At 36.9% G+C, this 16298-nt stretch overlaps 1 protein-coding gene across 11 annotated transcripts in view; it reads left to right on the top strand.

The window, feature by feature from the left end:
- LOC123515958 (endoplasmic reticulum aminopeptidase 1-like) overlaps positions 1-15636 on the top strand; it is a 197643-nt gene extending 182007 nt beyond the window's left edge. For all 11 annotated transcript variants that reach the window (XM_045274902.1, XM_045274904.1, XM_045274899.1 and 8 more), the window contains 2 exons: positions 11037-11259; positions 13581-15636. In XM_045274902.1, the coding sequence (XP_045130837.1) occupies positions 11037-11259; positions 13581-13757 (400 nt within the window). In that variant the 3' untranslated portion in view covers positions 13758-15636. The remainder of the gene's footprint in view (positions 1-11036; positions 11260-13580) is intronic.
- The last annotated feature ends 662 nt before the right edge of the window (positions 15637-16298 follow it).

The following is a 16298-nucleotide window of genomic DNA, read 5'->3' as shown; positions in this document are numbered from 1 at the left end:
AAGATGTAAGGAAAATTATAAGCAATCTGGATATTAATAAATCAATGGGGCCTGATGGCATATCTGGGAGGTTGCTAAATGAATGTAAGGATCAATTGTTGAACCCCGTATTTGATATTGTGGAAACCTCCATACGAACAGGATTAGTCCCGAAAGAGTGGAAAAGAGCTGACATTGTGCCTATATATAAGAATGGTAGTAGAATGGAACCGCTAAATTATAGACCAGTATCGTTGACTAGTATATTGTGCAAGGTATGTGAAGAAGTAATTAAAGCTAAGTGGAGTGAGTATCTAGAAAGTGAAAACATTCTGAGTGAAAGACAGTTTGGTTTCAGAAAAGGAAGATCGTGCATATCCAATTTATTATGTTTTTATTCAAGAGTGACTGACATACTACAACATAGAGAGGGATGGGTGGATGCTATCTACCTGGACTTGAGAAAGGCCTTTGATAAAGTACCACACAATAGACTGATGTGGAAACTAAAGAAGATTGGAGGAGTAAATGATAAACTAGCAAAATGGATGGAAAATTACTTAATGGGAAGAGAAATGAGAACAGTGGTGAGAGGAAGGAAGTCCGAGTGGAAGAAGGTAACCAGTGGAGTTCCACAAGGGTCAGTGCTTGGTCCCATCATGTTTTTATTTATGTTAATGATATGCCAGTAGGAATTGACAGTTACATGAACATGTTTGCGGACGATACTAAAATTATGAGGAGAGTAAAGAATGTGGAAGATTGTAACAAGTTACAGGAAGATCTTGATAAAATATATGAGTGGAGTAAGGAGTGGCAGATGGAATTTAATATAGACAAGACCCATGTTATGAAAATGGGAAGAAGTAGATACAGACCAAACTGGGATTACAGGCTGGGTGATGAGAAAATTAAAGAGACCAATGAGGAGAAAGACTTAGGAGTAACTGCAAAACACTTTGTCACCGGAGAAACACATTAACAAGATTTTTTGGAAAACATATAACATGCTTCAAAATATTGGCCTTGCGTTCCACTACCTAGATGAAGGAATGATGAAGAAGATATTATGTACCTTAAGACCCCAGTTAGAATATGCAGCTTGTGTCTGGTCACCGCATATGAAGAAAAATGTGAAGGTAGAAAGGGTACAGAGGCTGGCAACAAGGATGGTACCAGGACTCAGAGAGTTAGACTATGAGGAAAGACTGAGGAAGCTGGGGCTGACCACATTAGAAGAGAGAAGAACAAGAGGAGACATGATAACTATGTATAAATTGGTGAACAAGATTAACATACTGGACAGAGAGTTGATAAAGGTGACCACAAGTAATCATCTCCGAGGACATGGAAAAAAGCTAATAAAAGAGAAAATACAGTTTCCCGCATCGTAGCATTGATAAATGGAATAAACTGAGCAGTGATGTCGTTGATGTGGTGTGTGTCAATCAGATGAAAGAGAGATATGACAGGAATGGACAAGGAGACAGGACACAGAGAGCTTAGCTCGGGCCCTGTAATACACAAATAGGTAAATACAAATAGGTAAATTCACACAGCTAGGCTAAGAGCAGAAAACGAAGAACTTCAAAAGGAAGTAGCTAACTACAAAAAGCAGATGGAAGAAGAACTTGGTAAAGCCAAGAAAGAAAAAGAGAAGCTGAAAGATCTAGTAAACAAGGAAGAGGAAAGAGTACATAACGTGTTTAAAAAAAGAAGTACAAGCATGGAGAGTCCAAGATAAGAAAGATAAGGCTGATTTTCAGGAGGTGATTCAAGAACAACTTAAAGAAAAAGAAGAAAATATGACAAGCAAAATGATAGGAGTCCTCAAGACAAAAGAAAATTTAGTTAGAGAAATTGCAGAAAAAAAGAAAAGTGTAGTCATATTTGGAATAAAAGAAAAAAATATAAAATATAGACCAAAAAGAAAAAGAAGAAATGAAATCAGTCAAAGGCCTACTGAAGAATCTAAACGACGAAGATAGGCAGAACTTGGAAGAGGAAGTAGAAGAAATAAACAGAATGGGACCATATCAAGAAGGAAAAATGAGACCAATTAAAATACAAATAAAATCACAAGCAGCAACAGAAGAAATATTATATAGAACAACTAAACTTAGAGAAACAGAAGGCTGCAAGGATATCTATATAAAGAAAAATAGAAATGAGGAAGAAAGGAAGAGATACAATGAACTGGCAGCAGCAGTAAGGGAAAAGAATAATGAAAGGTCAGAAGAGGAGAAGAAGGCATTTTTTTGGAGAATTCTAGGAGACAGGATAAGGAAATGGTATATATATATATATATATATATATATATATATATATATATATATATATATATATATATATATATATATATACGAGAAGGAAGACAAAAAAGTGGAACAAGTTTAACTAAAAATCATAAAGGCAAAAGACTAAAAATGATGTATACGAACATAAAGAAAGAAAATCCAGATATTGTATGCCTGGCTGAAACAAAACTAAATAAGGCAATCAAAATAGACTTGGATAATAAGTATATTGTATGGAGAAGAGACAGAGTGGGTAAAGGAGGAGGAGGAGTCATGATTATGTTAAGGAAGGAGATAGTGATAAACCAAGTGGAATGTGGGGAAGGAAAAGCAGAAGTATTGTATATTAAGATACATTTTAATAAAAAAGAGTTAACAATCATTGTAACATATGTGCCACCAAAAACAAATTCATGGACCAATCAAGAATATAAAGACATGATAGATGACACAATAAGGAGTCTAACGAGAATTGTTAAAGAAAGGAAAAAAAGTTATATTAGTAGGAGATTTCAACTGTAAAGAAGTGGACTGGGAAAATTATGAAAGTGGTATGGAGGAAGAAGCCTGGGGAGAAAGATTCTTGAACCTAATGATAGACAATATGATGGACCAGAGAGTAAAGGAATGCACAAGATTCAGAGGAAATGACGAGCCGGCGAGATTGGACCTAGTTTTTACAAGGGGTATACAAATGAATGATGATATAAGATATAAGTGCCCATTGGGAAAGAGTGACCATGCAATATTAGAAATAGATATAGAAGAGGGAAAGGAAGATAGAGACGATTCATACAAAGGAGACCGATTAAATTACAGAAAGGCTGATATTGAGAATCTCAAGAACTATTTTAAAAACGTAGACTGGGAGGAGATGGAAAACGCAGAGACAATGCAATAGAAATATAACTTATTTTTGGAAATATACAAAACAGGAGTCAGGGAATATGTTCCAAAATATAGACCTAAAGAAGAAGGAAAGAAAGATTGGTTTAATGCAAGGTGTGCTAGGGCAAAGGAGAAAAGAGATGGAGCATGGAAAAGGTGGAGGAGAAATAGAAATCCAGGAAATAAGGAAAACATCAAGGCAGCGAGAAATGAATATGTTAAGGTGAGGAAGGAAGAGGAAAAGAACTTCATAAAGGACATTGTCGTAAAATGTAAGGAACAACCAAAATTGTTCTATAGATTCATAAATGAAAAAATTAGGCAAAAAGAAACAATAGAAAAGTTAAAAGGAGAGAACGGGATGGTGAAAGACCCAAAAAGTATGGCAGAACTATTAAATAAAAAATTCCAGGAGGTCTTTACTAAGGAATCCAAATTTGAAAGGCCACAGGGTAATAGAGAGACAATCTATATGAAAGAGATTAAAGTAACCAAGCTTGAAATAAAAGAGTTAATGAAGGAACTGGATGAAGAGAAGGCAATGGGACCAGATGAAGTCTCAGGCAGAATACTGAAAGAATGTAGGGAAGAACTAGCAAGTCCTATATACAACATCATAAAATGCTCAGTAGAAAATGGAACAGTACCAGTAGAATGGAAAAGAGCTGAGGTGGTTCTCATATATAAGAGCGGAAGGAAGGAAGAACCTTTAAATTTCAGACCGGTATCACTAACTAGTGTAATATGCAAGATGTGTGAAAGAATAATAAAGAAACAATGGATTGAATTCCTTGAAGACAACAAATTAATATCAAATAGCCAATTTAGTTTTAGAAAAAGACGGTCTTGTGTAACTAATTTATTGAGTTTCTATTCTAGAATAGTTGATAGAGTACAAGAGAGGGATGGGTTGACTGTATTTATTTGGATTTAAAAAAGGCGTTTGACAAAGTGCCACATGCAAGATTACTATGGAAGTTAGAGGAGAAGGGTGGCTTAAAAGGAAGCACATTGAGATGGATAGAAAATTATTTGAGGGGGAGAGAAATAAGGACGGTAGTTAAAGATATGAAGTCCAAATGGAGAGCAGTAGAAAGCGGAGTGCCACAGGGGTCAGTATTGGCTGCAATACTTTTCCTCATTTATATTAACGACATGCCAGAAGGAGTGAACAGCTACATAAATCTGTTTGCAGATGATACGAAACTGTGCAGAGTTATAAAGCAAAAATAGGATTGTGAAATACTGCAAGAAGACCTAAATAAGATCTGGGAATGGAGTAAAAAGTGGGAAATGGAATTTAATGTCAACAAAAGCCATGGCATGGAAATGGGAAAGAGTGAAAGACGATCTGTGGGAATCTATAAGATGGGAGATGGAGTAGAACTGGAGAAAGTTAAAAAGGAAAAGGACCTAGGAGTGACGATGGAAGAAAACAATCAACCAGTAAGCCATATTGATAGAATTTTTAGAGAAACATATAATTTGCTAAGGAATATTGGAGTAGCATTTCACTACATGGACAAAGAAATTATGAAGAAATTGATAAGTACTATAATAAGACCCAGATTGGAATATGCAGAAGTAGTGTGGACCCCTCATAAAAAGAAACACATAAGGAAATTGGAGAGGCTACAAAAAAATGGCTACAAGAATGGTTCCAGAATTTGAAGGATGACATATGAGAGACTAAAGGCTATGGATCTACCAACCCTGGAACAAAGAAGGGAGAGAGGAGACCTGATACAAGTTTATAAATTGATCAACAGAATGGACCAAGTGGATAATGAGAAACTGATCCTGAGAGAAGAATATGACATCCGAAGCACAAGATCGCATAGTAAAAAGCTGAGAAAAGGAAGATGTCTGAGAGGTATTAAAAAATATAGTTTCCCGCAGAGATGTATTGAGACATGGAACAGTTTAAATGAAGAAGTAGTGTCTGCAACAAGTGTGCATACTTTTAAAGTAAGATTGGATAAGTCTAGATATGGAGACAGGGTCACACGAGCATAAAGCCCAGGCCCTGTAAAACTACAACTAGGTAAATACAACTAGGTAAATACACACACACACACACACACACACACACACACACACACACACACACACACACACACACACACACAAGAAAAAAAAAACAATAGAAAGGTTAAAAGGAGAGAAAGGGGTAGTGGAAGACTCAAAAAGTATGGCAGAACTGTTAAATAGTAAATTTTAGGAGGTCTTTACTAAGAAATTCAAATTTGAAAGACCACAGGGTAATAGAGAGACTGTCCATATGAAAGAGATTAAAGTAACTAAGCTTGAAATAAAAGAGTTGATGACGGAATTAGATGAGGAGAAGGCAATGGGACCGGATGAAGTCTCAGGCAGAATATTAAAAGAATGTAGAGAAGAACTAGCAAGTCCTATATACAACATCATAAAATGCTCAATAGAAAATGGAACAGTACCAATAGAATGGAAGAGCTGAGGTGGTTCCCATATATAAGAGTGGAAGGAAGGAAGAACCTTTAAATTACAGACCGGTATCACTAACTAGTGTAATATGCAAGATGTGTGAAAGAGTAATAAAGAAACAATGGATTGAGTTTCTTGAAGACAACAAATTATTATCAAATAGCCAATTTGGTTTTAGAAAAGGTCGGTCATGTGTAACAAATTTATTGAGTTTCTACTCTAGAATAGTTGATAAAGTACAAGAGAGAGAGAGGGATGGATTGACTGTATTTATTTAGATTTAAAAAAGGCGTTTGATAAAGTGCCACATGAAAGATTACTATGGAAGTTAGAGGAGAAGGGTGGCTTAATAGGAAGCACATTGAGATGGATGGAAAATTACTTGAGGGGGAGAGAAATAAGGACAGTAGTTAAAGATATGAAGTCCAAGTGGAGAGCAGTAGACAGCGGAGTGCCACAGGGGTCAGTATTGCCGCCAATACTTTTTCTCGTATATATAAACAACATGCTAGAGGGAGTGAACAGCTACATATATCTGTTTGTGGATGATGCAAAACTGTGCAGAGTCATAAAACAAAAAGAGGATTGTGAAATACTGCAGGAAGACTTAAACAAGATCTGGAAATGGAGTAAAAAATGGGAGATGGTATTCAATGTGGACAAAAGCCATGTCATGGAAATGTGGAAAAGTGAGACGACGACCAGTGGGAATCTATAAGATGGGAGATGGAGTAGAACTAGAAAAAGTAAAAAAGGAAAATGACTTGGGAGTGACGATGGAAGAAAACAATCAACTGGTAAGCCATATTGATAGAATTTTCAGAGACATATAATTTGCTAAGGAATATTGGATTAGCATTTCACTATATGGACAAAGAAATGATGAAGAAATTGATAAGTACTAAAATAAGACCTAGATTGGAATATGCAGGAGTTGTGTGGACCCACCATAAAAAGAAACACATAAGAAAATTGGAGAGACTACAAAAAATGGCTACAAGAATGGTTCTAGAATTTAAAGGGATGACATATGAGGAGAGACTAAAATCTTTGGATCTACCAACCCTGGAACAGAGAAGAGAGAGAGGGGATCTGATACAAGTTTATAAATTGATTAACGGAATGGATCAAGTGGATAATGAGAAACTAATCCTGAGAGAAGAATATGACATTAGAAGCACAAGATCGCATAGTAAGAAACTGAGGAAGGGAAGATGTCTGAGAGATGTTAAGAAATATAGTTTCCCGCAAAGATGTGTTGAGACTTGGAACAGTTTGAGTGAAGAAGTGGTGTCAGCAACGAGTGTGCATAGTTTTAAAGAGAAATTGGATAAGTATAGATATGGAGACAGTGCCACACAAGCATAAAGTCCAGGCCCTGTAAAACTACAACTAGGTAAATACACACACACACACACACACACCCACCTACCTACCTGGTGGTGCAGTGGTAGCACGCTCGACTCACAATCAAGAAAGCCCGAGTTTGATTCCTGGGACATGTCAGAAGTAATTTGGGAAAGGCTTCTATTCAAGTGTGTGACCCCTGTTCACTTAGCAGTGATTAGGCACCTGGTGTAAGTCGAAAGTTGTGACCTGCTGCTGGGTTAGAGAAACAAACTCTGAAACAAATACAGCATAAGTCAGAAGTTGTGACCTGCTGCTGGGTTGGAGAGGCAATCTCTGAAACAAATACACATGGGAAGGCCTGGTCATCTCCGGGCCTAGCTCACTAGGCTTATCTGGCGCTATAAATAGCCGCTGCGCATCAGGATGTTTGTGTAGACTTAAGTAGTATGAATACTAGTATACAAGGATATATGTGGAAGTAGGGTAATATGTAGAAGTTTCAGCTGCCACTCAAATAAACCAAAATATTGTATTATTACAGTGGTACCTCGAGATACGAATTTAATTAATTTCGTGATGGAGCTTGTATCTCAAAAAGCTCGTATCTCAAAACCATTTTTCCCATTGAAATGCATTGAAATGCCATTAATCTATTCCAGCCTTCCACAAAAGAACATCCCTATATTTACGTGTTTTCAGGAAAGAAAAATTGCACAGAAACAATAAAACATAACAAAAGATAATATAAATAGCTAAAATACTCTTATAAAGTATGTATATCTTGGAGGGTGCATTCCACGGGATGTTACCCTGCTATATTCCCAACCCTCACTTGGGACTGTTGATCAGCTGGAGTGTACAAATATAGTCACCCACAGAAGATTGTGTGCTCTAATAATCAGAGAAGAGCTCACTGATGATCCTATTAGCATTATTCATTGACTAAATGAAGTTTTAAGTGAGAGAGAGAGAGAGAGAGAGAGAGAGAGGCCACACTGCCACAGCCATGGAAGCTTTTTTACATTGTTGTCCCCTTCCGTGATAAATGTCGGAGGAGGAGGTAGATGGAGATACGAGAAATTTGTTTTGCGTTTTCAGTAACACATATGCATACTTAATCAATGTATGAAAATATATAAAATAACAACAAAAATTTATTTAGTTTTCTTACATTGGAAACACATGTTTTTGGGTAATGGTGGTAAATAATAGAGGAGGAGAAGGAAGAAAATTATGTAAGCACCATTCACACGTAAACATTAAATATAAATCAAAACTGAACATTTTTTAGACAGAAAAAAAAAAAAAAAAAAGATAGTAAAAGTGATGAAAGAATAATCACAGTGCATGAGATCCACGGAGGTGAGGCTGGACCAATGCACCGAGCTACCAACCTGCAACAACATCCCCAAGCATGACTCGTATCTCAAAATAAAAAAAAATGACCAAATCGTAGCTTGTATCTCAAAAAACTAATATCTCAGGCAGCTTGTATCTCAAGGTACCACTATTTATTATTATTGCACTCTCTCTCTCTCTCTCTCTCTCTCTCTCTCTCTCTCTCTCTCTCTCTCTCTCTCTCTCTCTCTCTCTCTTTTGGACACATGCATAATATCATTCCTGAGTTGAAAGAAAAACAACATGTCATGTTTTGCTGTTTGGGAGTGTTTGTGACTAAAAATAGACACGAGATATCGCGAGGGAGTGTTGCCTTTCGCGATGCAAATATTTTCCGAGTAATATGTACTTGTTTTTCCTTATAACAAAGCGATTGAAAATTGTTATTTATGTCATACAAAGTTTTCACTACCACAATATAACAGTTACCAAAAACATCTGAAATAATAAGAGTAAGTAATGGAAATTACACTGCGTTCATATTAGCGGAGTTGAGGCATCAGTTTCCCGCTACACCGAGCTGAAGGCAGCAGAAATTGCTAAAGTTCAGATATGTAATAAATAAATACAGGAAGCATTCATGTTAGCAGGGACGAGGAGGCAGCATGAGCAATGTCTACAGTGCATGATGGCAGTATAGGTTTTGAGGACGCAATACCTCCAAAAACACGAGGAAGCTCACCGACGTATCTCATACGTCTCTGACGTTGGTTCGCTCAGAGTAGCCGACGTATCTCGTACGTCTCTGACGCTGTACGGGTTAAAATAAATTACATGTCTCAAGGAATCCCTATGCAAAAACAAAGTTATATACCATATATTTTCTTTTTTTATTTTCATCGTATTTTATGTGACAACAAATAAAAAAATGCTTGAAAACAGTGTACTTAAATTTTTACAATTCATAAGATATCCCTGATTTCTGGAAAAAATTTACTGGTTATTATTGGGAAATGAGGGAGTGTACCTGTACGCTGGGAACCACAGAGATGACTGATGTAGACTTAGACTGTGCATGCGTCTTGTACTGAATGAGTCACATAATACATGAATCAGTCATTTACAGGCGCCGTACAGAAATCACTAAATATATTCCAAATGATTATATTTTTAATAACATAATACAGTAAGCCCCCGCACCTGGCGAATCTCAGCTTGGTGAAATTCACTTTTGGCAGTAGGGTGGCCACGGACCAACTGCACGCTTGGGGATTTGAATACAACCTTGGTGGTCCCCTGGCAGCCGCACGGTGAACCATGCAGCTACCCGGTGACGTCTGATCTCTCTCTAAACCTATCAGAACACAGTGTGAGAGTCCCCTTCAACCATTTTGTTTGTGCCACCATCTGTTCTGCTAGTGTTGCAACGAATTCTGGCAATTTACTGCCAACATGGTCTCTATCAGCACAGCAGGTGGTACCGGTTTGGGTAAGGACAATGGTGGTGGCGGTAAGGACGAAAGTGGACGAGGGAAATGGGTGGAAAAATGGGAGTTACAGCCTTTATATCATGTCTTATTTGTTTTTTTTACTGTTTATTGGTCTGTTTTGTACGTGTGTTCTAATATGTGAAGGCAAAAGATTTTATTTCAGCTCAAAAAATGGTATTTTAGGGGGTCAAAAGAGGGACTTTGGCAATGACCAAAGACTGATTGAGGCATTTTTTAGGCAATTTATATGTTATGGAGAACTTGTGCCTGGCAAAATTCACATTTGGCAGTAGTTTTGCCAGACTAATTAATTCGTCAAGTGTGGGGGCTTACTGTAGGTTAGATATGATGATGCCGATAGTATAATATAACAATAACCAATAATATATTGTGTGTGTTTAGTTATATCATGTACATGAAATTAAATAAAAAGTCAAAAGTTATATACCATATATTTCTCATTTTGTTTTCATTGTATTTCACAAGACAACTAATAAAAAAATGCTATAAAACAGCATGCTTAAATTTTTACAATTCATAAAATATCCCTGAATTCTGGAAAAGAAATTTACTGGATATTATTATTGGCAAATGAGGGAGTGTACCTGTACACCAGGAATTACTTATCTCACTTGTTCTTGTTGAACCTTAGGGTTCCCTGGGGTTCCAGGGAACTCCGGTTGAGAAACCCCAATCTAAACTATTTTCCACCACACATGGAGAGAACAACAACATTCTTCTGCATTCTTTGTTCATCTTTAGTTTTTCCATTTAGAAACTTAGTGGTACCAAAAAGATTTATTAGAGATGAAAATAAGGAATTTGGTGAGAGTGGAAGTGTTTTGAGTCACAACCCTCTAATAGAGGGTTCACAGGAATTATAATGAGACACCAGGTAGTTTATATAGATGGTGACTCGTCTTTGGACAAATAAACTCCCTCCTTCTCTGCACCTTTCTTCCCCCATCTTTTATGTTACTCATCACCAGCCTTCACTTTCATTAAGTACAAATCAAAATTACAAAAAAATACATTGAAATATTTGTAATCTTAAGGTTTTGCGAGGGTTAGAATGAATTGCCTGATTTCTAGGTATCAGTAGTCAACTCTTTGATACTGGAACAGCCATTTGGAACAAACTAAATTCGAGTATTGATTCTTCACTGTATATTTTTTTGGAATGTTTGAGTTGATGCTTGCCTTTCCCTAACAAGAGCTTTTTACATTCAGGTTCCTTGAATATACACTGGATTCTACCAAAATCCGGCAACAGGATGTGCTAACAGTGCTGCAGGAGGTGAGTAAGAACCCTAGTGGTCGGTTCCCAGCTTGGCGCATGGTGAGGCAGCACTGGGCACAGATCTCGCGGCAGTTTGGCCAAGGTTCCTTCACCATCGGTTCCATCATCAAGGCTGTCACTTCCACCTTCACTTCAGCTTTTGATCTTGGGGAGGTTAGTGGTATGGTGTTTTAAAGAGCAAGTGTCTTTTTGTTCAGGAGTGTTAGTGATAATGTCCCTTGGGATGGTAAGATATGCTAAAAATCAGGTATGCCCAAAATTGTGTGTCACGATTTAGGAAAAAGAAGTGATAGTAATATTGTAAATTCAGGAATTCTTATCTACTTTTGTATTTCTCTCTTTCCTTAAGATTAGAATTTTCTCAAGTTATAGTCTCAAGATACTTCTCTAATTGGGCTAAGCCTATTGGCTCTTCTTTAAAGACTAACACTTCAGTGGGCCAGGCAACCCTCACTTAATGAACGGGTTATGTTCCTAAAAAGTTTTCGTTGCGTGAACTTTCGTTAAGCAAACCAATTATAACAAGTTTGACCCCTGACTTGAACTTCAATTAAGAGTAAACAACGTGAGAGTTTATCATAGTACAGTAAAAGGTTTAATGACATAGTACATTAATGTTTGCCATAATTATTATGAATATATTTGTGCTTACAATAGACCTATTAATATTTCATTTATTCATCTAATTAGTAATGCATGTAAGTAATATGAAATGCAGTTAAAAAAAAAGGGGGAAGAGGAAGAGATAACAGGTTCCAAGGGTGGTCAAGTTGAAGTCAGTACTGTGAGTGGCGAGGAGGTGTGGCGTGGATGACATCATCACCCCTACTCCCCTGAGTATATATATATATATATATATATATATATATATATATATATATATATATATATATATATATATATATATATATATATATATATATATTTATATATACACATATTTATATTTTTATATATACACATATTTATATTTTATATATACACATATTTATATTTTATATATACACATATTTATATTTTTATATATACACATATTTATATATATATATATATATATATATATATATATATATATATATATATATATATATATATATATATATATATATATATATATATATATATATATATACATATATGAACCAAAACTATTTTCCCCATAGGAATCAATGTAAAATACATTAATCCGTTCCTGGAAGGGCTGTATCTGAGAGTGACTGGGCATACACTCTGCTGCACGTATGCTGTATAAAATGCTTTTGTGGGCCTCTCAGCTGGAATAAACAAAGGATCAGCATTACTATAGTAACAACGTCTAACTGACAGCAAGATGACATGCGCTGACCTATCAGAAGACATCATTAGTAGTCTTGAAGGTGAAGCACATCTGTGCTGTGATCAGATGTAATGACAGTATGGTGACCCGAACAAACATCTCGCTGAATCTTGTGAATCCTGAGATTTGCCATCACAGTAAATTACTTTAGTAAAAATAATAGTGCATAATTAATTTACTATGGCTAAAGAAAGGAAAATAAAATATCTAGATGAAAGAACCAATTTTAGTGAATAAAGAAAGAAAGAAAACTATTTTATCCAGTGCTGTTGCAAAGGCTATTCTGGAACCTTGAACTTGAGCAAAGCATTTTGACATGATGTTATTCTATATAATTTGTGTAATTTGAAAAATAACAAAATTTTCTACCTCGTTTTATTTCAGAATCATATAATCTGAACACGCATAAATTGAGAAATACCTGTACAGTAAGCCCCAGCACTTGGCGAAGCTCAGCTTGGTGAAATTCACTTTTGGTGGTAGAGTGGCCACGGACCACCAAGTGCACGCTTGGCGATTTGAATTTAAACTTGGCGGTCGCCTGGTGGGCGCACGGCGAACCACGCGGCTCCCCGGTGACGTCAGGCCCCTCTCTAAACCTATCAGAATGCAGTGTGAGAGTCCCCTTCAGCCATTTTGTTTGTGCTACCATCTGTTCTGCTAGCATGGGAATGAATTCTGGCAATTTACTGCTAACATGGCCTCTACCAGCATAACAGGTGGTACCGGTGGGGTTAAGGACAATGGCAGTGAGGGCAAGGACGAATGTGGGCAAGGGAAATGAGTGGAAAAACAAGAGTTACAGCCTTTATATCATGTCTTATTAGCATTATTTATTGTTTATTGGTCTGTTTTGTCCATATAGCACAATGTGAAGGCAAAAGATTTTATTTCAGCTCGAAAGATGGTATTTTTGGGTTCAAAAGAGGGGCTTTCACAATGACCAAAGACTGATCGAGGCATTTTTCAGGCAATTTATATGGTGAAAAGAACTCATGCTTGGCGAACTTCGTATTTGGCGGTAGTTTTGCCAGACTAATTAATTTGCCAAGTGGGGGGCTTATTGTATGAGTATAAGTGCATGTTTAAAGTCCATTAACTTTCTCAGACTCAAAGGTAATGGTATGTGTTCCTACAGGTGGAGAGCTTCTTTAAGGATGTGAGTGTAGGATCAGGGGAGCGAGCACTAGCCCAGGCGCTGGAGACCATCCGCCTCCACATTCAGTGGCACGAACACAACCTGGATGATGTCTCGCACTGGCTCAACCAGCGTGTCACCCCAGCCAAGACACAGGTTGAGGTTGATCCACAATAATTTCCTAACTCTTGTTTTCTGTATCTCATTCATTAACTAGCCATCTAGAATACTGGTCACTCTTGCCCATAAGGGTTGTGTTGCCCTTCAGTTCAGGTTGGTGACTGGTGTGGAAAGTGATAGGTCTCAAGGAATAAGTAATCCAAGTGAAAGAAAAGTAACATATCCATTAATTTCAATTGTGTTTCCTGGAATGTCAGGAGTGCTCTGTGTCTTATGGTTGGCAGCAGTCAAGGAGGGTCATGTTATACAAATGATAATTACTAGTGTATTCAAGAATTTTCAGGTACTAATTTAAATTTTTTATACGCATTTTACATTACAGAACCCTATCCATTGCTAGTTTTATGAAAAAGGATGACAAACAAGGTAGATATGCTTTGAAACTAATCACTAAACTACTGTAGATGTATAACTTGTAGAAGAGAGGAACACTAACGAGTACTGAATGAGATGTGATGGGTGTGGAGTTAAGACTTCATTTGATATTCACTTTCTTGGCTTTAATGTGATCTTCTCTCAGTGCAGCACTTTGATATGATTCAAGGAATGTGGCGATTTATAGGGATCCTAGAGGAATGAGATCAGTGAAGTGGGTGTTTGCCTATGTATCCTTTCACCAGATTGGGAGTTTGGTAATCCTCAGGGACATCACAAGTCTCCCTCCAGTTATAATATGTGTTCTGGCTTGATGACTACTATTTATTTTGTATACTACTTGATGTTTAGCCATAGCAGTGCCTCCTTGTTGCTTGAAATACTCTTAACTTGGGTGGCAGAATAGGCTATGGTCAAGTAGGGTTGAGGATCGTTAGATTATCCATGGTGGTTGAGCATCTTGGTGGTTTGTGTTAAGCAGTGAGAAACTGTGACTAATACCCTATGTTATCAGGCACAGCAACCTCCACTCTGATCCATCCCATCAGGAACACCCTCCTGAAGCTGATTCATTTTAACCACATCAACACTGCATATCTCTCAGAACAGGATGAAATTATTCCTAACAATCACATTTTATAGTGGGATGCTACTTATCACTTGACTATGTATGTACTTAGCTTCTGCCAACAAGATGGACAGGAGAGCCATTGTATCTGCTGTGCAGCCTTGTTTCAGTATTGCCTGTATAGTCATGGTTGGAAATTGATTAACATATTGCACTCCATCTATGGTGTGAGTTTTTCTTGAGTCATAAGTCCTCTCATGATGATCAGAAGATTTAAGATTGAGGGAAAATGGAAAAGATAGTGGAAGGGAGTATGCAGCAGGTTACTTCATTTCCAACCATGGTTTTTCACCTGAACTATAGCTGTTTTTCAGGTAGGCATTTCATGTTGAGGCAGAAATTGTGATGGGCCCTCTTTCTTTATACCAAAAAGAGGGTTCCAGAAATATTAATATTGTTACAGGGTTGTGGATTATTATTACCTGTTTCCATGCTGCAGAAGTTACTGAGCCTTGTGGCTGCTATATGGGGCACACTGCCACACTCTGTTCATATATAACCTATCAATTTTAGTCTATAAAATATAGATTATTGAGAAATTTTAATCTGTTTTTTAGGAAATTATGCAAATAAAGATATAAATCAAATTTTATCACACACTTCATTCTAGCTAGGAATTGGTTTAATTTATTTGTTACATATTTCAAAAGTTTATAAAAGACATGAAGAAGCTTTAGGTGTCAAGGACAGTTTGTCTGGCGGGACACTCTCCATCTTCCATGACATGAAGTCAGAGGCAGAAGTAGAGTAGTGTATTGGTGTTCAGATATTGGACATTAGTCAAATTTTGACTCTTAAATGTATAATATCAGAAACTGTCCTGTACTTTATTCATGTCCATATAGCACAAAGTAAGCACAAAGTATTACAAAACAGTCTTTGATTACTAACCTAAGTATAAATTGCATGTGGGATTGTAGTTGGATTATGTGATTGATGATTATTGATTTTATGAGTACTGATTAAGTTTTCTTCTATATAGAATTACTGATGCAATAATCATCATGGGTTTAGCTTCAACAGATTGAGTATCCTTTGCATGTTCATCTGTTTTATTTCTAATGTGCAATTCTACCTGGTGACTTTTACCTTAACTGGTATGAGAGATCATGTAAGGTTCTGGATTTGTGGTAGACTTCCTCCAGTTGTGTATGTATTCATTGCCTGACATTTTCATGGCTTCATATAATTTTTTTTTTTTTTTACATTACAAGGGCACTGGCCAAGGGAAAACAAAGTGTTGGAAAAAAAATCCCGCTGGTTGCCAGGCCCTGTTAAAAGGAAAGTAGAAAGAGAAAAAACAAAAAAATCTAAAAGGAGGGTCCAGTTAACGTAAGAGGTGTCTTGACACTCCTCTTTTGAAAGAGTTTAAGTCATAGGCAGGTGGAAATACAGACACAGGTAGAGAGTTCCAGAGTTTACCAGTGTAGGGAATGAAGGAGTGAAGATACTGGTTAACTCTTGCATTAGGAAGATGGACAGAATAGGGATGAGAAGAAGTAGAGAGTCTTGTGCAGCGAGGCCGCAGGAGGGGA

The sequence above is a fragment of the Portunus trituberculatus genome, chromosome 40 (genome assembly GCF_017591435.1).
Source record: "Portunus trituberculatus isolate SZX2019 chromosome 40, ASM1759143v1, whole genome shotgun sequence".
NCBI classification, from domain to species: domain Eukaryota; kingdom Metazoa; phylum Arthropoda; class Malacostraca; order Decapoda; family Portunidae; genus Portunus; species Portunus trituberculatus.
The sequence above is the reverse complement of the archived record's forward strand: the minus strand, read 5'-3'. Positions and strand labels throughout refer to the sequence as shown.